General features: G+C 40.5%; 1 protein-coding gene across 1 annotated transcript in view; it reads left to right on the forward strand.

The window, feature by feature from the left end:
- KCNQ3 (potassium voltage-gated channel subfamily Q member 3) overlaps positions 1 to 25,581 on the forward strand; it is a 206,788-nt gene that overhangs the window by 169,607 nt on the left and 11,600 nt on the right. The window contains exons 3-12 of the mRNA XM_080381678.1: positions 857 to 983; positions 2,748 to 2,920; positions 4,887 to 5,042; positions 6,468 to 6,578; positions 7,792 to 7,887; positions 9,211 to 9,305; positions 11,010 to 11,036; positions 20,572 to 20,759; positions 21,889 to 21,991; positions 24,430 to 24,561. Coding sequence (XP_080237804.1) covers positions 857 to 983; positions 2,748 to 2,920; positions 4,887 to 5,042; positions 6,468 to 6,578; positions 7,792 to 7,887; positions 9,211 to 9,305; positions 11,010 to 11,036; positions 20,572 to 20,759; positions 21,889 to 21,991; positions 24,430 to 24,561 — 1,208 coding nt within the window. The remainder of the gene's footprint in view (positions 1 to 856; positions 984 to 2,747; positions 2,921 to 4,886; positions 5,043 to 6,467; positions 6,579 to 7,791; positions 7,888 to 9,210; positions 9,306 to 11,009; positions 11,037 to 20,571; positions 20,760 to 21,888; positions 21,992 to 24,429; positions 24,562 to 25,581) is intronic.

Genomic DNA, 25,581 nt, shown 5'->3' on the forward strand with positions numbered 1-25,581 from the left:
TGCAAAACTTGCTTTTGGTCTCTGTTACCCTGCTTAGACCCAACTTATCTTGTTTTAAAAAGCCTGAGGTTATTTTTCCCTCTCCTGTGTTTGCTTTTATGTGACTCTCAGTGGTTTTCAGAAGCGCCTAGCAGCTGTGGGTATGAGCATCAGGAAAAATTCCCCTTTCCTCCTTGCCAGCTATTCACTGGAATAGTAAGGAAAAGGAACTGCATACCCCATGCTGCCCTTTGCCCATCTCCACCGAGCACCTCAGAGAGGCTCTCTCCTCCCCATTCCCTCCCCATGCTTAGAAGAGCTCTTGAGCAAGGTCAAAAATCCCGTTCTTCCATGCAGCAGAAATTTAAGGGAATAAGATGTGCCTTAAATTTGTCTCATATATGCCTTTATCGTTGCCTTGAATGTATGACTATACAAATATACTGTATCCTGTCCCTGGCTCTGTAGATACGGCTGCATGAATGAGTTGCTGGTGGGTTACCCTGGGTGTGGATATACAGTGCACTGGGGACTTTGCAGTCACCACTCATATATGTCTTCTCATTTTGTGTGAACCAGGAGGTCTTTCTGGTGAAGTAGTTATCCTTCCATTAAGGCAGGATAAGCACTTCACGTTTTACCCAACAGCAGGGGCACAACCTTTCTGCAGAGTACTCAGCAAGCTGTAAAACTATGTCCCACTTTGCCTTGCCTCTTTTATCAACCTATATTCTCTTCCCCAGGTATTTCCTCTCTCTCTCTCTTTCACACAGGTACCCCAAAACTTGCACCTCTTCTGTTTCCTTCAGCTATATCCTTTTATCCAGAATTACTGCAAAAGTTGAGTCTAACAATGTAGTTTGTGTCTTTGATACAGGAAACTTTTGCCATTTTCATCTTTGGAGCAGAGTTTGCCTTAAGAATCTGGGCTGCTGGGTGTTGCTGTCGCTACAAAGGATGGAGAGGGAGACTCAAATTTGCCAGGAAGCCATTGTGCATGCTGGGTAGGTACATGCTGTCTACTACTGTTTCCCCGTTTATGTCCTTTTTCCTTCTAAGTCATTCTGGGGGATGTCCAAGAACCAGTGATTGGCAGTGCAAAGAGCAGTGAAATCAGATCAGCCCTTTGTGCTAGGAGCTGTGACCTGCTTGGAGTAGTTATTTGTAGTACCCAGAAATAATGATTCATTTGAGAGACACTTGGGTAGCTGGACAGTGAGAAAAAAATGAATCTTTCCACCCTTAAAACACATTTTTCCTTCTCCTGAATCCCGCTGCATTTTCCTTAAGTTCATCCCCAAAATATACCCTGTCCGCCTTCAGTTTCAAAGCACTTCAGATCCCAACCCTATACCAACTTCCCCAGCTCTCTTTCGTATTCAGATGTTGTGTTTTACCTTTGCAGTGTTGGTCTGTATTTGCAAACAAGTATCTCTGTAATTTCATCCATGTTACCTTTCAGGCTTGAAAGGCACTGCCTGTAACTACCCATAAAACTACTCAGTATTTGTGTTTGCTTCCCCTCCTATGACTCCCCGTTAAGTCCACAAAAGCCAACATTTAGGAGCTCACCCTGAGCACCTGTCATGCATATCCACCTTCATTCACTGTTTCCAGGACTCTCTCCTTTGTTTTGATGCTCTTCAGGCCAAGTGCTAGCTTTTTATTCTTCATTTGTACAGCACTTGGCACTCCTGGGAGCCATGGTGCTGCAGTTACATGAATACATGTCACTCTATTCCCTCTCCCTTCTTTTGTTCATCTTGTGGGTCTAAACAGTAGACAAAACTGGAAGAAATTTTCTTTGCACATCTTTGCTGTCTTCAATTTAGTAGTGCTCCTTTGGGTGCTACTTTTGTATAAATACTTCTACTTCTAATAGCATTGTGAAGGTAGTAGAGCATGATGTGAGCAAGTGGGATTGAAACTGTCTTGTGCCTTCTTGGTAAAAGTGTCATCTCACTTCTGAAAATGAATCTTCATTGATATCTGGATAAATAAAAGAACACGGATTTATTAATATCGTCTCTTGGTTGTCGCTAGCACAAGTTTGTTTTGAGAATGATTGAAAGTGAATAAATCTGAAATCCATACAGTGCTACTCTTTTTGGCTGAAAACAGAATATGAAGAGAATTTAAAGACTGATTGCTTGGAGAATGTTTAAAGCCTTTTGGTACCACTTTTTTTTCTTGCATATGTATGGGATCAAAAAGGGGAGGGAGGGAGGACACAAGAAAAAGAAAGAAAAAGAAAGAAAACAAGAAACAGCAATGTGATTTGCATTTCAAACTTCTTCAGTTGATCAACAAATTGGCCCTGTGAGCAGTTACAAAAAATAGTAGTACTAGCTTTGAGATTTTAATGGGACAACTCAGCCAAAAGAACAACATACTAGACACACCATCAAAAACTGAATTTCTTATCTGCTGACCTGTTCACTATAGTGTTTCTGTGAGACAGATGGATTTAAGGCTGGGGTTTTTGTGAGCATTAGGAGACTGTTTCTGTGCGTGCCTAAGCTAGCACGCTAAGACAGTGTCTCAAGTCCAGTGCTTTGATCTGTAAATAGATTCTGAGACTTTCTGGTGGGTTTTATGCATGATGCTGTCTGTGTGGCAGGTGCAGATATCTGTTTAATTGGCAAGAGAAGGCATTTTCAGGAAGCTTTAAAATTTGCTTAGGGAAATTTGCAGCACAAACAGATGGGATTAACAAGCAGGTGATGGGGCCACTTTTGTTGGCAGGCTTTGTTCTTTTTGCCTTGCAGATATCTTTGTGCTGATTGCTTCAGTGCCAGTGGTTGCTGTAGGGAACCAGGGCAATGTTCTGGCAACATCTCTCAGAAGCCTCCGCTTCCTTCAGATCCTACGGATGCTCCGAATGGACAGGCGGGGTGGTACATGGAAGCTTTTAGGATCAGCCATTTGTGCACACAGCAAAGTAAGTGAGGAGCTCGCACAGCTCAGCTGGGGTTTGGGGGGGAGACATTGAAGGGAAAGAGAGAGGATGCGCAGGTGACACAACGCCTTAGGATTATGTCTTGTAGTTCAAGCAGTAGTTTTATCCTTTCAGCTTTATTCCCTCTCCCACTCTCTGAACCATTTCTGCCCCTTGGTTTACCCTTCTGTACTCAATAGTGGTGCTGGGAAGCAACAAAAGAGAGTGTTTATACCCATACTTGTTACAACAGGAATTCTGCCTTTACACTGAATAAGAGTAGGGACATCCCTTTAATGGTGAAGTAAGCTGAAATATTTGACAGAAACGCTTCTGTAGTTGCAACGTGTTTGTAGTGACTTCTCAGACTTGTCTGATCAACAGATGGAGCAGGACTCTGAAGGGACAGAAAGAGGCTGGTTAGCAGAAATGTGGTTTCAGAGGGAGCTACTGGTATAATTTCTTTTTCCAAGCATGGGTCAGACAATACAAAGATGCACACAATGTGAACCCAGACAGACAAAATTTCTAAAATCATCTTCATGTGGTCTCACTTGATGCTGTAGTCAGACACATCCTGTCTTGCACCAGACGGATATGTCGTGTTCATGCATTTCCACCAAACATTATTACAAGTTAAAAACTATCTCCATAAAAATCCTCTAGATTAGAATTCTCATCTGCACGGGGTATAGAAAACTTGCATATACTCTGTGCTACACGTTGCTTTTTCTTATCCATGAATGACATTCCTGACATTTTAGGGTTTTTTGAAAATTAAAATGCCAGCTGGCACAGCATAATTAGACTTTGCTTCTTTGTAGTGGCTGATAGGGATACCCACCCTGCTTCATTTCATACCAGCTTCTGTTTCTTCCCCATATAAACTTGCTACAAGGGAGGTGGCACATAAACACTTATGTCAAAAATGTTTCTCAGGAAACTGAGATCATGGAAGAAGTCTGTGTGCCAAAGACATTGTTTAGAAATCATTTAAGGCTTTATTGTGTGGGATGTCATTCAAATGTTCCTTATTTGATTCTCCACCACCACCATTTGGACCTCAGCTGGATGAGGGAGATAAGAAGAGGTTGTGAGAACTTGGCTTTACCAGACACACTAAAGAGACAATTTTGATAACAAGGTTAGCCATTGAATTTCCTTCTGTGTTTGCACCGTAGAAATTAGCCAAGAAAGCTTAGCTGTCTCAAGACTCAATTATGGAATTCTCAGCTCCAGATATTTTCCCCCCAATCCAGGTCTCATAAAATGAAGTGGAATATTGATTTTTTTTGCACACTTTGGAAGACTTTCACCAAAAATGTTTCTGCTTTGTTTCAGACATTGATGAGATTTTAACTTGGGTTGCTGCACTTCCCACCTCAGTGGGATTAGCCACACATTCCACTTTAGTCACCCTCTCTAAAACAAGGAATGTCAGGTTTTGTTTTCACACAGATGATTTTCAATTATCCTGTCCTTATTGCATCAGATCATGGTGAAAACATCATTCATGGTGGAACCTGCTTTGATATGCCTAAAGAGAAGGAACTGTATCCTGCAGCCTTGGCTGTCTGGAGGTAGGGAGAGGGCAGAGCTGTTGATTTACTTGCCAAAGCTGACCAAGCCTAGGGGCAGCAGGAATGGGAGGTCTCAAGGTCAGGGACAGAGTCCTGCAGCACCCTGTGTCATGGGTGCTGCTAAGCCCTTAACCCAGCTTTATGCAGAACTACAACTGCAGATTGCTCCAAGCTGTTCCCAAGGAGGATGCCACGTAAGGGCTAATTCTTGTAAATCTCTGCATTATTTCCCAGTAAGTGCTGAGCTGGGCTGGTCATGGACTGTGACCAAGCCATCAGCAACGGCTCTGCTCTTATCCTCTGTGCTTCTCTCTTCTGATGTTTACTCTGCCACTGTGGGTATTGAGACTGTTTTCAGTCCCTCCATTGTCCATCTGTTTCTTTTGCAGGAACTCATCACTGCTTGGTACATTGGGTTCCTGACGCTCATCCTATCCTCATTTCTTGTTTATCTGGTTGAAAAAGATGTTCCTGAAAAGGACGCTAATGGGGTGGAGATGAAAGAAGAGTTTGAAACCTATGCAGATGCACTATGGTGGGGGCTGGTAAGTGACTCTGAAAATACCTTCCCCTACTTAAAAACTTTGTATCCAGGAAGAGATAAAGTATTGATGTTAGGGATTACAGTATAAGAGCTGCTATACTTGGGTGAGGAGCATATTACTGGTATAACATTACCAAAGCAGGGATGCCCCTACAACCAATTAACAGAACTTATATCCCTGATGATTTTCAGTCAGACAAAGGCCTTTAGTTGCTTAAACCTCCTTTAGAAATCAGTCTGTGCTCCTGGCTTCTGGGAAACCTTTTAGAGGAGTGTCTCTTTAGGTATAACTGCACTGGCAGAGCCTGTGCTTATATGAGACCTACCTCTCATGGCAACAGTATCCTGCCTGTCAGAGTTATGTCGCTCAGAAAATGGCAAAATCAGAGCTGGACAATGGACTGTTCTGTTGGCCTAGCAAAGTGCGTCAAAGGTTTGGGCAGTATAGGTAGACACTCGTGGAAGTTTGGTCTATAAGGAGTCAGTGACTGAGGATGTCTCTGGATTCAGATGCAGGAAGTAGAAAATATGTGTCTGGAAAGGATAGCTCAACAATTCTTTTGTGTTTTACGTACATTGCCCAAAAATCACTCAGGGAATGCCACTGGTAGTAGGATACCAAGCAAGAGGGACCTTTGATACATCTGTTCTTGTCTCTTCTGATGAAGAAAGAAGTAGTGGTTTGCACCACTAGTCATTTGATCACAAAATATTCCTGCCATCTGGTAACAGAATTCATGTTGCTTTGCTACCAACAGTTAGGGGAGTCTATATCATGCTGTGACTATTCTTTATTTAGTGCATTTTTATTTAATGCAGCATATTTTTTATTTAATGCAGTTCACTCATAAATGGCAAGATCTGTCCCACCATTATTAATCAAAAAGTCCCAAGTGTGGCACAGAACACCTGGATATTTTCATATCCTTTCATATCCAGGACATTTAGGTAAAGTCTCATTGGTGATAAAAGGTACACAGTTGGAAATTAGCAGTTGTGCAGGAAAGGAGTAAGTTTTCACAAAGTCATCTTTGTTTTGAAAAGACTGGGGCTTCAGAGAGAGGTAGTCCTGATCAGTTATTAAAGCTCTGCAAGCTGTTAACTGACAAGTCCCATTCCTACCTGCACTGATGGTGGGCAGGAGACTCACTCTGCCTGCGACATCACATGGAGTTCCCTTTCAGCAAACTCATCCTAAAGAGGCAGCTGCTTTTAGACTAAATCCATTCTTCCTGGTGCAATGCCTGTGGACTATGATGCTGTTAAAAAAAATAATTGGTTGGCCCATTGTCAAGATCCTTTTTCAAGAAGCTGTGCATGAGCACCCAAAGAGCTAGGTGAATTAGGCAGGTTTCATGGTGACATTTAAAAGCAGAGATGGTGACTTTGTTTTTCTTACGGGAAGTCCTGGTCATTCTGTCCACAGATCACCCTCGCTACGATTGGGTATGGTGACAAGACTCCCAAAACATGGGAGGGACGGCTGATAGCAGCTACCTTCTCTCTCATTGGAGTGTCTTTCTTTGCTCTTCCTGCAGTAAGTACCTTCCCCCTCCTCTGTTAGCCACATCCCAGCACTGTGCACTTGCAAAAAGTAGGTAAAGTGATCTAAACTGCTGGTGGAATCAAAATCCTTTTTAAGTGACTCAGACACTTGAACTGGTCTATATAAGTAAATCTTTCTTCCCAACTTCATGTAGCACCTATTGAGAACAATATGTCACCCCAATACTCCTCAAACCATGTGTGGACATTGTCTGAGACAGTGCTAGTTGGCACAGGCCAAAATTGATCTAGTAAGTGAGCAGTCTGGGAAATTACAAGACAGTTCATCACCCTGTACCCTGGCTCAGGTTAGTTTACTGGTACTGACATAGCCACGCAACACATATTTTTAAAAGATATGGGGTCCGTTGTTTTATTAATTAGTGTTGGGCCTGTCTTACCAAGCTCTAAACACTTTTATGCTAGAGATTATATTTGAATGATCAACACAGACTGGTGGTCACCCTTTATAACCAGCACAGCTCTGCAGAGCATTTAATCTCACCTGTTTCCCTTCCTACTTCGAGGAGATCTCTGATACCACCACAAAAGTGCTGTTTCTGCCCCCTAAGATTAAAGGGAATTTAGAAGGTGACAGTAAAGGTAGTTTTTTGATCTAGCTAAGTGAATCCTCATCTGGCTACTTAAGAAATGATCTCTAAATTGCTTTTGAAAGTATATTTGTTCTCCTGTGTTACATGGGCTAAATATTTGCTTTGTCTGTAAAATTCTCAGGGAAGAACAAGACAAGATGTTGGTGAGATGGGCCAAATAGCAACAGAAACTCTCCCAAGTCCATATTTAAGGATATTTTTCCTTTAGATCAAGGCTTGGAAAGAATTTCACAGAGGATGGGAAGTTCTGCACACCCAAATCCAGAGTATGGTTGGCATAGCTTTTTTACCACACAGGCATACAACGAGTGGAACGTAATAGACCATCCGGATACCTCCAGTTTGGAAAGGCAGTAGACATTCAAGAAGCCTGTTGAGGACCTTAAAATGATTTGGTGTGGCCTGTGGTCCTTGAGAGGGTCATGACAACCTCTTATCTCATGAGTGGGGCAGCAGGAAAGGCATGGTGTACTGCACAAAGGTTCCACGTAGCCATCTCTATCTCCACCCACAGACCTGTTTCCTCTCAACAGTAATCCATTTTTTCTGAGTATGAAATGTCTAAAATCTTGGATCACACTCTGCTTTCAGGGCATTTTGGGCTCAGGGCTGGCACTGAAGGTCCAGGAGCAACACCGTCAAAAACATTTTGAGAAAAGAAGAAAGCCAGCAGCTGAACTCATTCAGGTTTGCAGCCACTTATCTCCTCCTTGAAAAAGTGTTGCATATGAAGACTGCTGCATCATATTAACAAGGGACACCACTTCCCCCCTGCCCAAATTCTCATTTCCCATTGCAGGAGGTGAGAAGCCGTGTTTGTAAAAGGGTCAGTTTTTCACAGTGAGCTAGCTAATCCAGAGGTCCTTGCAGTTTTTTGAGGAATCTTTGAGTTCCCAGAATATCTTTCAGAAGAACAGTGTCTTTAGAAGAAAGGGTTTCATCTGCTAGCTTCTGGAAACCAATCAACTTCATCAGTGCAACAAAATCACAGAAAACAAGCTGTCAAGAACATATTCTTTCCAAAATCCAGGTTTTATCAGTTCCCTTGAGAGAGTGCTTTAATGTGCAGTTATGTTGTTATTAATGTGAAATCAGCAATTGAAGTAACACAGTAGTGGTTTGTAAAAACTGAAGCACACCCTGGATCTTCTGTTATGTCACAGGATGATCAGAGGTTTCAATGGGAAGAGACTCCTTAGCTCACCTGGACTTCAGTTATGGCCTTTGTTACTAATTCAGAAAATTAAGCTGAGAACTACCAGTCTAGGGCTGAAAAATTTGACAGGAGCTACTCTTGGTGTGGAACACACCCTGATGGAACTGAAGTAAATAGCAGAATTTCCACAAAGAGACAGACAAGGTTTCTGTGATATCAGATGGAAGCATTTGGTGCTGAGGACTCTCAGGATCAAACCAGTCCTCAGGAGAAACAGACTGAGTGGCATACTATGCTGTTCTCATTAAAAACACTCCTTAGCAAACAGAAGGGGCTGCAGGGATGAGCTGGGAATTAAAATCACTTTTTAAATTAAAGTATCTCTACTTAGCAGGTAGCTAATTTAGCTACAGTAATTTTTAGGTATGTGCTATAAAGAATTTTGACTGGAGCTAAATACTGAAATAGAAAATTGCTCAGCAAAATTGCCTCTGATGGTACCTTAGATAGTAAGCTAGCTTAAGCACTTCCAGAAATACTGGAGAAGTCCAGTGATGCTTGAAGCTCTTTTAGATGTGCCAGACAGGAGAATTAAACCAGTTTAGTCAAACATAATGTCTTGTTGATGTTGGTGGTTCTTTTCCTGTCCTGTCCCTTTTAACAGCTCTCCCAGATCATACTCCAGTGTCAATAATTTTGCCATATAGTGACACTCATTTGGTACAGCTGATTAGTAATTAATTTCTAGATAGTCACTCGGGTGCATCATTATGTTCTTTGAAACAATCTGGCTGCTGTCAGCCTGTGGAGTAGCTTTACTTAACACTAATTATTCCCTTTCCCTTATAATTCAGGCTGCCTGGAGATACTATGCTACTAACCCCAACAGGATTGATCTAGTTGCTACCTGGAGGTTTTATGAATCAATTGTGTCATTTCCATTTTTCAGGTAAGTGCATTGTCCACGTCTCCATCATCATTTTCTGTGAAGTGTAAGTCAGGACAGGAAACATAGACTTTATATATATCAATGAGGCTTTTGTAGGTGACAGATAGTTGCCAGGTAACTTCTTGGCTGAGAATGAAAAACATGCTTTTGTGTTCTGGAACTATTTCTTCTCCCTTGCCCTGGTGGTATGTATCAGGGGCACATGGATAACCCCATCAGTGGCTCTCATGTTGGCATTAAACAAAGGAGAAGGCTGCCTCACTGTCAGCTTCCCTTTGTAAGACTCTCGAGTTTATTGCCCTGGAAATCTCCATTTCTCTCTTTGTAATTTTGATCCTGATAAAGTTTTAGCCCTGAATTTCAGGTGCACCTGTACTCCTCACACCCTGTATGATGCAGCAGTGTATTTTAAGATATGGATTATGCTGAAAATTCTTACTTTCCCTTCTTCAACTCAACAGGCTTGAGAATTGTATTGTTCAGAGGTGGCCGTGGCATCTGAACAGAATTAATGCTTGTTAAATGCTTGTTTGGCAATACCAATTGATCAAGGGGATAATTCAGTGGAGTACAGCCAAAGTATGTTTGAAACTGTCTCCCACTAGAACTAGTAATTGAAGGTTCACAAGAAAACTTTTCTGTGGATTTGGGGTCATGGTTTTATTTTAATCACTACTTCTGAGTTCAGTGGAAAGCATTCCATACATAAAGATATTCACACTTAATGGATGCTCACATGTTTATGGGAATGAGTCTGATCCTCACTTTTCCTGCGTCTTAAACAGGCACCTTCCTCACCTTGAGGTCTTAACATTTTCAAGGGTTGGCCTTATGAAAGCCAAGACTTTCAGCTATAGGCTATCAGCTGCCAATAATGGGCATTACTTATCCAAGCTTATGCTTTGAACTTTAATTCTGGACTTGCTGTTATGCCTCATTCTGAAAAAAAAAAAAAAAAAAAAAGTGCCCTTAAACTGCGGCTCAGCTCCAACAGAGGTCTCCACATGTAAGTTGTGTCCACTAATACTGCAGCTCCAGCTGTTGCTCAAAACTGACTTGAAGAAACATTTCAGGCTCCTGCCTTCACAAAGCTCAAATTACAAATATTAACTCTTTCTTTGCTTTATTCACAATATATTTCTTCAGGATTGATTTCACATGTGTCACAAAGGAAGTCTCTAAGAGAAAAACCCACAAGTGTCTAATCAAGGCTCAGTACATATCTTTCCTTTACTTTATCCCTTCTCATGCTCTATCTATTCCCACGTTATCCATTATAGAGTCATTTCTAGAGGGTTTCTTGACCTAAGGTTTTGTTCAGAGAATTCTCAGGCTCTCCTGGAGTCTAGACTCATTACTGTGACTTCAAGCTTGTTCATTGTATGTAGGTTCTTCTGGGATTCAAATGCAACTTGAAATGTAATATATGTTTTGCAAATAAGGTCCTGGGAGAGAGGACAAGGGAGTTCACTTTTCACCAAAGACTGGATTGCCAGCCTAAGCAGCACAGATTTGTTTCAGGAACCTATATCACTTTCTTCACTTTATGGCTATTTGAAAACGTAGCTTTTATTCTGTGTCAGTTATGGTCACAGAACAAAAGAGGTATAAACTATTAGCAATAGATTAGCAATTTATGTTTAAAAAAATCTGTTGAATGTATTATGTAATTCTTCTCTCCTTGCTTCCCATCTCCTCTGAAAGGAAAGAGCAATTGGATGGTACTGCCAGGTACGTAGCTGCCATTACTATAGCCTTGTTTTGATACAGCTATTGGAGGATGCAGGTTAAATGGTGCTTTGTGGATTCATGAGCTGTTAACCAAAACATGCTACTAACACCACAGGTAGTCATTAAAAATGATTAACCAATCCATTTCCTAATTGCTTGCTTTTTTCCCAGTTTAACAATACAGCTAAAATGCTAATTGTACAAATGCAGTGTTGCTTGCTGATTGTCTGTAAACGGCTTTATTGTTCGTTATGATTAATCATGGTCTAGATTTCTCTTGATCCATGTCATAGAGTCAGAGTATGGCATCCAGGTCGTTCTTGGGTAAATTTAAAGTCCTGCTTCATGTTATTGCTCAATAGTTCTGCACAGAGCAATGTTGCAATGTAGGGGATCAAGTCTGTGTCAATTCACCACGTGGAAAGACTTCTTGATGAAAAAAACTAAGGTGGTTGGCTAAGATGGATCAGTAGGATAGTCAGTCTCTCTGGCAGAACTAAAAAAGCTGCATTAGATTGAGGCCTTGGTCCCAGCCCTGCTGAAACAGATGGGAAAGCCCCCAGTCACTCTGGGGAATTGACAACCAAAGAGAATGAAGGAATCATCAAACCTAATACTGGTCAGTCACTGAAGGCTACAGCAGAGCAGTCATTGCCAGACAACTTGCAATGTCTCAAATGTAAATGATGTACTTATAACCCCCTTCAGCTAAGCTGCAGATTCAAAAGCACACAAAATAATTCAACCTCTCAGGTAAAAAATGTGAAATACTTAATGCTAAACTGCTATCAATGGATCACCCACAATGGAAGTCAATAACAATTAAAGGATAAATAGTTCCACAGACTCATGCTGAAGTTATTTCCATTTGCATGCCTGTTCACAACACGGAGAAAAAGAGCAATATTGTAGCAAAATTTGAAAACTGCTAGTCAGAGGTTAGGCCTGGGTTTCAGTCCCTGGCCTGATGAAAAGTTTTCTTTTTCTTTTTGTTTATTGAGCATTTCATGCAACACGTGTTGTGGTTTAACACCAGCCAGCAGCTAAACCCTGCAGAGCCACTCACTCACTCCCCACCAGCGGGATGAGGGAGAGAATCAGAAGAGTAAAAGAGAAAAAAACTCGTGGGCTGAGATAAAGACGGTTTAATAGGTAAAGCAAAAGCCATGCACACAAGCAAAGCTAAACAAGGAATTCATTCACCACTTCCCATGGGCAGGCAGGTGTTCTGCCATCCCCAGGATAGCAGGGCTCCATCATGTGTAACCGTGACTTGGGAAGACAAACGACATCACTCTGAACATGCCCCCCCTTCCTCCTTCTTTCCCCAGCTTCATATGCTGAGCATGATATCACATGGTCTGGGATATTACTTGGGTCAGTTGGGGTCAGATGTCCCAGCTGTGTCTCCTCCCAAATTCTTGCCCATCCCCAGCCTGCTTGCTGGTGGAGTGAGGTGGGGTGGAAGCAGAAAAGCCCTTGGCGCTGTGTAAGCACTGCTTGGCAATAACGAAAACCCCTGTGTTGTCAACACTGTTTCCAGCACAAATCCAAATCACAGCCCCATACCAGCTGCTATGAAGAAAATTATCCCAACCAAAACGAACACAACAAGACAGCTTCAACAAAGGAAGGTGAAAAAAAAACAGATTTGCACTTGCTGTTCTATCAATTTTTGGGGTTTGAACCTCCTTTAACAGAAAAGAAAAACTTACCCTGTTTTCTTACAATACAGGCAAATGCTGTAGTGCTGAATTACTGGGAAAAGATGACTAACCCCTCCTGCCACCATCATTAGATGCTAAATTGCTCCTCTTCAAAGACTACTTAGATGGGAGTTACCTAGTTTGTAAACCTTCGTGAACCTTAAATACTGTACAACCATAACACTGCCAAGGCTAAGCAGTCATGAGCAAGCTGTTGCATTAACGTAGATGTCTGGTGATTTTAGTCATCTCCAGTGTTGGCAGCAGCTGGATTTTGGCCTTTAATATGTAGGAGAGAGCTTAGGAGATGAAATTCTTTTGAGTATGGAACTCCATACCTTGAGCCAAAATGCTCTGACTCAGATGCAGCAGCAGAGCAGACTAAAATTAGGCAAGTGAATGATTGCTGCAGTTTGCTGTTGGTCACAGCCCCCCTGGATAAGCTTCTGCACCTGCAGTGACAGAACAGTTTGTGAAGTAGCTTCTGAGATACTTTTTCTTTCAGGCCAGTAGAAGGAGTCATTTTATGTTGACGCACTGGATTAAAAATGGAAAAATATGACTCACAGCTCGAAATCTTTAAAACTGTAATCCCAAGGCCCCTCATTCTAGTTGCATATGTCTTGCTTTTATGTTGTTACATACTTAAAAACCTTCAGCAAAATCATCAGTAAACCTGCACTGGAACCTTCCTGTTAGTAGGAATGTGTTTATGGAAATAAGCATTCAATTAAGGGGATTGGAAACCCTCCAGGTAAACAGAGAAATGATGGTACTTGTGGGAGCATCCACTGACTTCAGTAGACATGGGACTGAGCCATTAAATCGGGTTGTTTTGACAGTCCCACCTCCCATCTCTCATAAAATTCTTATTTACAGACCAGATAATTAAATATATAGAGATATATATTCCTATTCCTCCTACAGTGATTTAGTGTAGAAAGTATTACTTGTACTCCACTGCAGTTTGCGTTTAAGGCTGTATTGAAATAAATGAGCAATAAGGGAACACAGTCCTACCGGAGAGAACAGCCCATAAGTGCACTCAGTCTCCAGGTTCTTGCATCAGTTAAGTCCTTAATGGGAAAGCTGTAGTAATAAACTGCATTGTCTGAACAGTGGTTGGTAAAGGAGAGAGAAGAATTGGTCCAAAGCTTTCCCAGAAGAGTCAGAAAATTTAACTAGTTAATAAACTACAAATGAGGCCTGGCTGTGTGAAAATTTGAGGATAGATAGCGCTTTAAGTGGCAGGGTTTCTATTCTATTCTTCTACTCACTTCTCTTTAGGCACTCCACAGTAGTAGAGATGAACTCTGTGTCAGATCCTTCTAGGCTCTCTCCTTGAAAGGAGGAGCTGGCATCATGACAAAGTCACAACTAGATGCAGCTCCTTGTTGTTAGACCACTTGGGAAAAACACAGGGGAGACAACAGAGTGGAAGAGTCTGTTTCAGAAGCTGGATCCCAAGGCAGGGCTGCAGGGGAGGACTTGTGATAACAGAAAACAGATTAAAATTTGGCAGCAGCCCAAGGCTTTATTGAAGGTCCCTTTAAACTAAAACTGTGAAGATGTGAGATACCATGAAGAGCACATTGGACTACCCTTCAGCTAGGCAGTAGGCTGGGTCCTGTAAGCAGTGAAGTGGTACATATGATGATGCTCTGTTAAGAGCGGCGTTTTCCCTACATGCCCTGCATAGTCACCCAACCCAGTAGGAACTGGGGCTGTGCCACTCATTGCTCACTGGTGGGGAGTTTACTGACTTCATGCCAGAGTTGCCACTAGCTTTTTCTTCCTTAATGCCTAAACCTATGAGTCCATGAAATCTCAGATTGTAATTGCTCTTCTGCATGTATTGCAAAGCCTTTGCATCTGTTCAGTTCCCAGGAAAGAAGATTTATGTGGAAGAGATATTAATGTTCATTTCTGCTGGAGTGCAGCAAATCATTCAGCAAATGTTTGGGTGTCTGACTTACCTTTAAGATGAGCCTTTGCTTGATGGACATATTGTTTATTTTGAACCAACTTTTTGTGTCTATGTTTGAGAAATTAATTTTGGGCCTGATTTTTCAGCTCTGTTGTTAGCAGCTGTTCAACTGATTTTTGACTAATGTTGAAACTTTGACACTTGTATGTACAGGCACTATAGGGAAGGATTTTGAACTGTCTCCTAGGGACTTGCTCCTAATCAGCATTGTCCAATTGTAGAACTAGATACCAGGAGCACATGTTCATTCCTACATCTATTATTTCGTGTTTGCAGAAAAGTCATTTATCCCTGTTTCCTTATCTCTACAAGATAAATAGTATTTCTCTGCCTTTGGAAAGTTGGTTTTATTTTTTTTAAGCGGCAGAATTGGTACTAGTCCTTTTTATTCTGTAAGTATGAAAGAATGCATTTTATGTGGTGCATTTTTGTATTGCCAGTAGTAGCAGCATAATGAAAATAAAATCGTACTTTGCAAGGTGGAAAATTTCACTGTCAGCATTTCTTTTTAATACATCTGCCCAAAACAGGAAGGAGAAAAAAGCCGCTCTGATCTGCACACTACATTAACTACAAATGAAAGGCTGTTCCCATTCTTTTTCATAGAACTTTTCATGGGTAATCATTAACGTCTCATCTTAATAACTTTTCTTCACTTTACAGTAATGTCATGTTTAGTAGGGAGTCATTCTTTGGATCAAGCCTCACAAGAAAACTTAGGTATATACATTCAAGTAACAATTGAGCCTTACTCTTTTCATATTTCTTGCATGCCATTCTTTGCCTGCACTTTCTGTTTTTACTACAGTAGTTCATCTAACCACCATAAAAACTAAGGGATGATAAGACTGAAAAGTTATTTAAGCATAAAAAGAAAGTTGCATGGCCTTGCAGATAGTTAATTGTTCTGCTGTTCAGAAAATATGGAATCTAATCCTGGCTCTGCCAATGATCTGCTTAGAAACAAGTGCTTTTCTCTGTTTCCATAGAATGGGAATGATACTAACCTACTCTGCAAATAATTTAAAAATTTACTGTAAGAAAAATATACTGCAAGAGTTAGATACCATTCCTTATGCAGTCTCAACCCTGCCAACACAAATTCATGCAAGTTACTTTGCATTTACATTCAGTGGAACAACATCTCTGCATGTGTATTTGCAGGTTCTGGTTCAGCAAATGGAAAACAAGTGGATGCTTTTGATCATCTGAATAAAGTTAGTGACATGCTTAAATATCTTGCTGAACTGTGACCTAAGATGTGGGGCAAGAACTTTATCTTCCTGCAAAGAGGATTAGAAACAATTTGTGGCATTTCTGGAATCTGAAAGAAACATAATCAGAAATGATAATATTTTGACTAAATTGTCAAGCATTTTATTCTACCCCACACAAACATCTTCCTTACATTCAACTTTAGCTCATTGTTCTCATTCCCACTTCATTCCACATACGTGAAATCATCACTCAGAACTCAGCTTTTCTAGCTGAAGCTCTTCAGCTTTTGGAGAGCTGCTAGTGAAGCACTCCGTTTTTTTCATTGGATGATTGGCCCATGCAAAATAGTCAAGAGACATTGATTTTTCAGTTTGGTTTGCTTTCTAGCGGTTGATACATGGAGATACGTTCACTGCAGAGAGTGGGTCAACATCCATATGATTTCTCCCTACATTGCTGGCTGCATCCATTGGTGAAAAATATCCATCCTGTTTTCACAAAGAATTGAACTTGGATTTTTCTCCCCATGGGTTTGTGTGACATTGCTTATTTTTACCATTCCAAATCACTTTAGAAAGTGTGAATGAGAAAAGGGGCAAAGCAAAGGCCTTTAGTGTGCATAAGGGTTCTTTCTCTTTCTGAAGGGCATCAAAGTTGAGCCCAAGTCAGGACTTGTGTTCATGTTTCTGGGCAAATAATCTGGATAGTAGGTAAGTTTGGGTTTAGAGTCACGCCTACACTTAAATATCAATGAGGACATACACCACCAAAGAGTGTGGAAATTGGCTGGCTAAAAAGGGATGTTTTCTCCTCAGATGTTAGAAACTTGCAAATTCAGACCTCAAGATTCAGGATGCAAAGTGGCTTTTTAAATGAAAACATCAGTTTTTAAGAAGTTGCAATTATTTTGAGATTGAACATTTTTGTGAGATCCTCTCTATAGAAAAGAATGTTACTTCGTAAAAGAGAAAGCTTATTGGCCAAAGTTCAGAAGTACCTTGGAAATGTGAAATGCTCTTCTTAAGAATTCAGAAAAGTCAGGGACTCTCTGAGATCAGTTGAATGTGTTCACTGCAGGGTTCATGGCTGTCCTCCTAACATTAGTTTTGTGTTAATTTCTATTGAGATTAGTTCAAATCAGAATACTGCTGGAAATCTCTTTCAGAATGTTTGATTTCCCAAAGCTACGTTCACCGATATAAGTACAGCTGGTGATGTACTAAAATATTGGAGTAAACATGACTGCCTTTTGCTTTCAGTTACTTGAGACCAACTAAATCTAGTGATTAGATAAACTGAACAAAATATGGAAAAAATTCCTGAATATTATTAGTCATTGTTAGGTGAAAGTGGTAAATACATGGAAGAGGGCTGCCTTTGATTGACTGTTAGCATTAATTCATTATTTTTCTTCTCATACATGTACCGTTTGTTTATGAAACTCCAATACTATGCAAAGCACAGAGAGGAGAGTATCCAGCTTGCATGATGGGATGTACCTGCATTATTTCCTTGCATGACTGTTTCTGGAAAAGTATTTCTAGTTCAGTGGTTCCCACTCTTTATTCTGAGCAAGGCTAAAACATCTGCTGCAGAAGCCAGGAATCTCATCTATCCAGACATCAAATTCATCTCTCAGATGATCCAAAATAGTTCCCACTACTCTTGGGGTGCAAGAATCTGAGATCTGAATTTTTTTAGGTAGAAGGTTTCAAGCCAAACTGTCCTCACTGCTTTTGCTTCCCTCCCTTTACGGTGGTCTGAATCTACCACATTCTCATCCTGGGGCTCCAAAGACAAAAGCTTTGGGAGTTTTGTTTTGTTCTACCACAAGGGAGAGGATGCAATAGCATGCAAGACAAGCAATGGCAATGTATCCAAGCTAGTCAAAGAAACTATCCTTGCCTTTTATCATCACGTTTGGGATGCATTTGAATCCCCCCAGTTTCTGGAACTGCACTGGATGTTGGGAGTCACATTTTACTGAATGTAAGGAAGCCAAATGAAGTGGGACCACTGTCCCAGTGGAGGTAGAATAGCTAATATCAGTAGGAGGAATCTGAAAGATAAGCAGCAGTACATGAACCTGTGGGTGGGAACCACTGTCCTAGCCACTCTCATGGAGGATGATGTGATCTGCGCATGCTTCATACTCTGAGACTGAGCCATGCGCATGCTGTTTTAATGAAAGAGATTGTGTCATGAGAACAAATGTTTCCGAAGCCTTTTAAAAAGCACAATGAAAACAAAAACCCCAGCAGACCCAGATGTCATCCCTTGGAAATGAGAATAAAGTCCATTTTTTTTCTGATGACAGCTAATCATTATCTGGAAAGAAGCTTGGGTTTTGTTTTCGGGGGGTTTTTTTGCATACAACATACTGTTGTATTTTTTCATGTAAAGCTGGTGAATTATTTTCTGATGATTCTACTGCTCTGGCTGCCTGGATATGAACACAATTGTCTGTATTTATTGCATAAAAATACTGTTATGAATCTAAATGTTACTTTAAGGGTTAATCATCAGGATCCAATTAATAAGGAAGGCTTCAGTCAGGTAACTTTAAGTCAGACTAGAGACCTACTTTTTAAATGACTTCTTACTTAGATCTTTCTGTAGTCAATTACAATAGACAAGTTCCCCCAGCTGTAAAGTCATCCCAAAGGGAAATGGAGCTGAACTGCGCTCTGTAGGTTGCTAACTTCCCACTGATTATAGAAAGCAGTCTAAAGATTAAATTTAGACAGGGCATTTAACTTTTTAAACACTTTAAGACAGATCAGATGAGTTCTAGGTCCTAAACTGAAGATGCTCAAGCAACAGTATGGGGACAACAGGTTGTTCCTAAACTGACACTTTTCGATGGGGAAAGTTGAGAAACTCCCTAGAAGGCAAATTTTTGAATGCTTTTAGTTCATATTGTCTACCTCAAACCCCACCCCACAAAAAAACCTCCAAACCCAACATCCACAAATGATTGTGCGCACATATGCAGTGGAAAATATCACTCCAAAATAAGAAGGTTTTTATGCTGAATGCAGAGGAATGTTTTGATCTGTTTTGACTGATGAGGAGGGTATCAAATCTTGATCACTACTATCCTTGTACAGTTCCATGGCTCAGATTTCTGAATATATTGCCTATATTTCTGACCTAGATTAAAAAAAATAATCCACAGAACTGCCTCTTGACCAAAATTCTCCACTCCCCAGAGCTGTCCCAGAGCAGCATCCAGAAATGGGTTAAAAGGCAGGCTTTCTTCCCATGGCTTGGTCCCACAAGTTTTAATAAATGTGAAATTACCAAATACTTAAGCAACAAAGTGAACAAGCAAATCAAATATTTATACCATCTATCACCTACAAAGTGTTCAGAGCATATATTAGCTGATATACTCACTAGCAATTTCTTTTTATGTTGCTCTTTTCAGTGGTATTATACTTTTAAGACCATTATAGTCATCAGGTTGTAGGAGAGTCACTGATGCTGGTAGGATGGCAGGTAGATACAATTCTAGTTTTATCTTGTCACTGAAGGATAAGTGTCTGGTTAGTAAATATCTAAAAGGACAGTGCAAGGAATCATCAGAGGAACAAAATATGTCACTTTGCTACAATTCATATAGGTCACCTCAATTTCTAGTACAGTGAGAGATGACTGAAAGTGAACGGTGGAGACAGCTGGGTAGCCTGCCCTACCATGTACCGAGTAATTGCTTGGCAATGCCTTTCCAGTGTTTTGTTGATAATTTATTTGGTTCACAGCACATCCGACTTTCTTTTGTTCCTGGCTATGCACACCTTTCCTATGAACACAGCCTGAGAGAGTTGGGGTTGTTCAGCCTGGAGAACAGAAGGCTCTGGGGACACCTTAGAGCAGCCTGCCAGTACCTAAAGGGGCCCACAAGAAAGCTGGAGAAGGACTTTTTACAAGGGCATGTGGTGAAAGAGGGAAAGGCTTTAAGCTGAAAGAGGGTAGATTTAGATAAGACATAAGGAAGAAATTTTTTACTGTGAGGGTGGTGAGGCACTGGACCAGGTTGCCCAGAGCAGCTGTGGGTGCCCCATCCCTGGGAGCTCAAGGCCAGGCTGGATGGGGCTCTGAGCAACCTGGTCTAGCGGAAGGTGTCCCTGCCCATGGCAGGGGGTTGGAACTAGATGATCTTTAAGGTCCCTTCCAACCCAAACCATTCTATGATCCTATAGTTCTATGATTGAGTTATTCATTTCATAGCCTACCACAGACTCAGTAGTTAAAGAAAGCACTGAACAGGGAAAGCCAAGCCTCCTTATAATTAGACATTATAACTGCCTAAGTAGTGGTGTTTCTCTTCTTAATAATAAATCTAATGCTTCAGACGTGCTGTGGGAGCTGAAGCACTGTGATATACTACATGGAGAGGATAGCAAGACCCTCTGGTAACATTTTCAACACATACAAAAAATGCTTACAAAAAGCAGTTAATTATCTGTGGAGCTTAACTGTTGCTTTGATGTATTATGGTAGCCCCAGCAGTGTCCTTGTGTACAAAACATTTATTTAGCCCATTATATACTTAAAGCATCATGAAAACAAGTTAAAAGTGTACAAAGGAGGAAAATGATTACTTTTGCTTATTTTGTAGCCAAAAGCTGGGTCTCTTGGATCGGGTTCGTGGTACCAATACTAAAGGAAAGCTATTTACCCCTCTGAATGTAGATGCCATTGAAGAAAGTCCTTCAAAAGAGCCTAAGAATGTTGTCTTGAATAATAAGGAGCGTTTTCGCACTGCATTCCGAATGAAAGCGTACGCTTTTTGGCAAAGCTCAGAAGGTAGCCCATCTGTGTTGATTTCTTTTTATCCATCCTCTATTCTCCCCATTTTACTTTGTTCCTCTGCATCTTCTGTTGAAGGTTTGTGACTTTCTGGGCCAAGTATGGCTGTTCCCTGGTTTTACATGGCACATTTGGGGAAGCCCCAGGAAATGAATGCTGGAGTCCAGGCAACACGGTGCTTGAAATAAGACAATGCTCCCCCCCCAAAAAAAACCAAAACAACCCAGCAATGGATATGGGATAAAGCCAGTGGTGGAATCAACCTATTTGACCTGGAAAAAAGGGCACACTGGGCAGTGAATCCATATTCCCCCAAAAAGCATATGCCATCATGGCTCGGTTTATTCAGCAGGGATGCTATGCTGAGGTAGCTCCCTCCTAAACTGCATCCAGCCCTGCACTAGCCTGTGTCCAGGCATCTCATATGCCTCCTATTGCAAGCTCTTAAAACTTTGTTTTGTAGAGTCAACGGCTGGTTCCCTCCCACCCCCCATAAGACTGCTGCCCCTCGACAGATTTCCATTGGGTGTCCATGTAACATCACAGGGCATTTTTCCTCTCAGCTTCCCTGAGCACACGTTTTCCTTTTCTTGCCTATAGCATCTAAATGGTCTCTCAGTAACAGTTTCCTCTTTATTGTGCCAGCTGGCATCAGCCCATGCTGGGCATACTACCATGGATGTAGTCTGGGTGTCCACACCAGGAACTTGGTTATTCTCTTCCATGAAGGTACATGAGCTCCAAGCAGTGCAACTGGGAGGAGAACTTGGCCTGTAGCTTCTACACCTGTTTTAGCCTTACATAAGATAATTTTAACAAAGATTTTTCATTGTAAATGCTCCTAAAAGTGGGAACTTCTAAATCCATTGGAAAGGAAGAAAAGTTCCCAATGTTTCAGAAATCCTGGAATCTGAGAGGACATCCCTCAAAAAATGTGTTTTACAGCCGTCCCAGAAGAATTATCAAATCCCTTTCAAGAGCTGACCAGAGAAAGAGGAACCTGCAAGAGATGTTCCTTTACTAAATTACACTTACTCTTATGTAGTGCTTTAGTCAGCCAGATCTCACTCTAAATATTGTGTGGTCAGATGCTCACACAGCTTTTTTTTTTTGACCTGCTTTGCAGATGCAGGAACAGGGGAACCCATGGCAGAAGAGAGAGGCGACAGTAGTGACTTCCTTATGGAAGATATGATCCCCACATTCAAGACAGCCATCCGAGCTGTCAGGTAAATGTCTCTGCTGCTCCTCAATGCTTGGCTTTGACTTTGAATGCTTATGCTTCAGGAAGTCACGTTACCATGTTGCTACATGTTGCTTTATTGTTGATGTTACTGCTTTTTTTAAATGCAATAGAGTAGATAATTCTAGATATATTGAAAAGCACAAGACAGACTCCTATTAAAAGTCCTCTTTGAAAATATGCAGAAAGGAAAATGATTTTCAGCAACACTGACCATGCCATTTTTGCAAGATACTCCATAAATAAATTTATTATAAAACAATATTGTATACAATTCCTCATTAAAATATGCTACAAATATAGTATCTGGCTCAAATTAGTGACTGTAGTATTTATGTAAAAACTGGAATTTTCACTTAACAATAAACTCTGAGATGATTCAACTTTTCTTTATTCACAGTTCTATGTGTGGAATATACTTTCTAGCTGTCAACTTTTAATAGATGCTGAGGTCTCCATTTCAGCTTGTGACATGTGTCACCTCTATTTTCATATCACAAGAGATATTCCCCAGGGTTAGAAAACTCCTAGTAGGGCTTGGTAGTGTGATTAGCACATCAAGCACATGGAATTCATTCACTGATGTTCTGTAACTCCTCCATTCTGTATTTTTTACTCTCTTCTCTTGAAAAATGCCCCCATAGGAAAATACTCTGCTTTCATTGCAATTGCTTTTTATTCCAGAAGTTGTTATGTTTTGGGCCAGGGAGTCACTAGTGACGTACTACAAGTCTGGAGTGCCCCACAGTTATCTTCTTGGAAAAGCTTCAAGACAGTTATAAGTGTATAAACATATAGGTATATAACTATAATATGTATTTTCCTGGTTCTTTTCCAATTGGGTGCAGGAGACCCAGTCATTAAAAATTCCAAGTTTTCTCAAGCCTGCTGAAAGCCATGTCCCACAGGCTTTGCTCCTGTTATTCATGACTGCTTCTCTCCCACTGGAAGTTTCTTCAACCCTACTTCCTCCATAGTTTTCCCTTTCTTTCCCTGATACCTGCTTGCTTTCAAACACAGACTACGCATCTGTCCTGTTTTCCAGCCCCATCTTTGTAAGACATGCTATTACTACTTTTGCTAAACTTCCTTTCCCACATCGTGTCCAAATCTAATTGATTCATGCAATCTCCCTTTAAACTCAATCATGAGCCAAGTTTTTTTTTTATTTTCTTGTATAGTTTACCCAGATGCTGGATGCTAATGGAAAGTAATTCAGACAAAACCACTTAATGGGTTTTCAGGGTCATGATCAAGGAGATTTTAAATTGAAATTGCTAACAGGGTGATTCCTATTTTTCATTTCTGCTTTTTTTAAGTATAGTTTTGCTGTTACGTATAGTTAGACTAAAATAGACATGGATATAATTTTGAAATCTTGAAAGATTTCTAAGCAACAGAGTTAGAGTCAAAAACCCTTAAAAAGTTGTAACAGAATTATCTTTGCTAAATGAAAGTTCAAACAGATTTTGAAAAGGTTAAAAACTCTACCAACTTTGAACAAAAAACAGGTCAGAATCTTAACAGATGACAGCAGTTCCCCAATTCAGACCAATAAGAACATGGAGACTTGACTGAGAAAACAAACCCTCAGATCCCTAACCTGAGAGAGATTAAAGAAATAAAATGCTTTTCATTCTTCACATATCTTTCTTGTCTATTTGTTTAATCTACCAAGATATAACAGTGTAAACCAATATATAAACTGAAAAGAATGGAAAAAAGAATGCCAAACAGTTTTCAAGTGCTCTGGCCAGCACTGATCCTTATTATAAGAATTCTATAATTAATTACTTATTGGTTTTATTACAAGAATTCTATAATTAATTACTTATTGGTTTTATTACAACAAGAATGTTACGCTGCTATATTTTTCAAGGACACTTCAGGCAGTTCTAACACTTTCTCTTTTCTCCACAACCTGAACTGCTGCTGACTTCTTAACTTCCATATTTCTACCTCATTAACATTTCCTATCCAAAACTTTCCCAGATGCAAAATGAAAACCAAGCTGGAAATGATTCAGCATTATCTATACTATAAATTAGCTTTATAATAGGCTGAAACATAAAAAAAGCAGCTTCAGCTTCAGAGCTTCAAAATCTCCTGTGAGCCGTGTTGTTTAAAATCAAACTCCACATATGATTTTGTAGCTTTGAACCATTTATAGTTATGATGATAATACTGAAAAAGATATTTTGTGCATATAATTTATTTTAGCCTATTAATTATGAAAATTAAACTATTATATATTTACCAATGTGGTATGAAAATAGAGATTCTCTGCTTACTTTTTATTGCCTTGTTTTGAAATAGCATGCTCAGTTTCCAAACATCCAGAGTATTTATCAAGTATTCCATGAATCTGCAAATTATCTTTATGGAATTTATAAAAGGTTAATAATTTTTCTGTTTATTATGCAGAATACTACAGTTTCGTCTCTATAAAAAAAAATTCAAGGAGACTTTGAGGCCTTATGATGTGAAGGATGTGATAGAGCAATACTCAGCAGGGCATCTTGATATGCTTTCCAGAATAAAGTATCTTCAGGCAAGGTAAGAATCCTCTGGTAAATGGGGAAAATGTATAGCTGTGCTGGCAAAAGTATAGTTGGCCTATTTGTGTACAAGGCCACCCAGAAGCTGTGTCTGTACATCGCATAGCTGATCGAGAAGAAAGCCTTTTCCCCAAAGACTAAAGGCAAGCATGCAGCTAGCAGGGGTAACCGCAGCAGAGGAAACCACAGGCTCCTATTTGGAACAAGGAAATCAGAGTGAAAAATCCTGTGAATTTTCTTGACCGTTGCCTTATTTGATTAGGGTCAAGTTTCTCCCCTTCTCCCCTTTTTACAGACGATAAATAAAATCGATACAATAATATAAAAGCAAAGTTGCTCTACATGAGCTTTTCTTTGGCCTGGATTCTCTGCTGAGCTGTACCTGATGAAACATCTCATACCAGTGCACAAATACATTAGCACAGAATGTTTTACATCCCCTTCACTCAGGTGTAAACTAACCTATATGAAAAAGAAAGTGGAATTTCAGGCCATTGTGACTGTTCAGGTGCAATCTGCCCCCACAGTTGTTTCCTTGCAGATGTGGTTCACCATCACGTGCTTTTGAGGCATGTCCACAAAAATGTGTGCTGCTTGCATCCTGAGCAATAGGCACAGGTCAAAGCTTGAGCTAGTAAGCTTGTCTGGGTTTGGGTGCCTGTGTGTGCATACGCGTGTAGCTGTATTAGTTCAGTCTCAGCACAGACTGCCCATGTTCCCTGAGCCCCTCCAGTCACTCTGAACAGCGAAATGCCACGCAGACATACCCTTGATTTCTCTCAAGAATGGGCTGAGCAAGTGCAACACTTGTGGCGCATTTGGACCTTATCCAGACTTACCTTGGCTTTGTAAGGCTGCTCTGGTCCTTCCATTGAACTCCATAATTTCTTCCTCCAAAGTGCTTTTCCATATACTCAGCTATCTCATTTTCAGGTTTGTAGTATGGCTGGTTCCTACCTCAGTGTTAGTGCTCTAGAAAAGCTGCCTGCTTTAATTATTTACCGTAAAACACCATTGT

Source organism: Falco punctatus, assembly GCF_963210335.1.
Source record: "Falco punctatus genome assembly, chromosome: 3".
Taxonomy (NCBI): Eukaryota; Metazoa; Chordata; class Aves; order Falconiformes; family Falconidae; genus Falco; species Falco punctatus.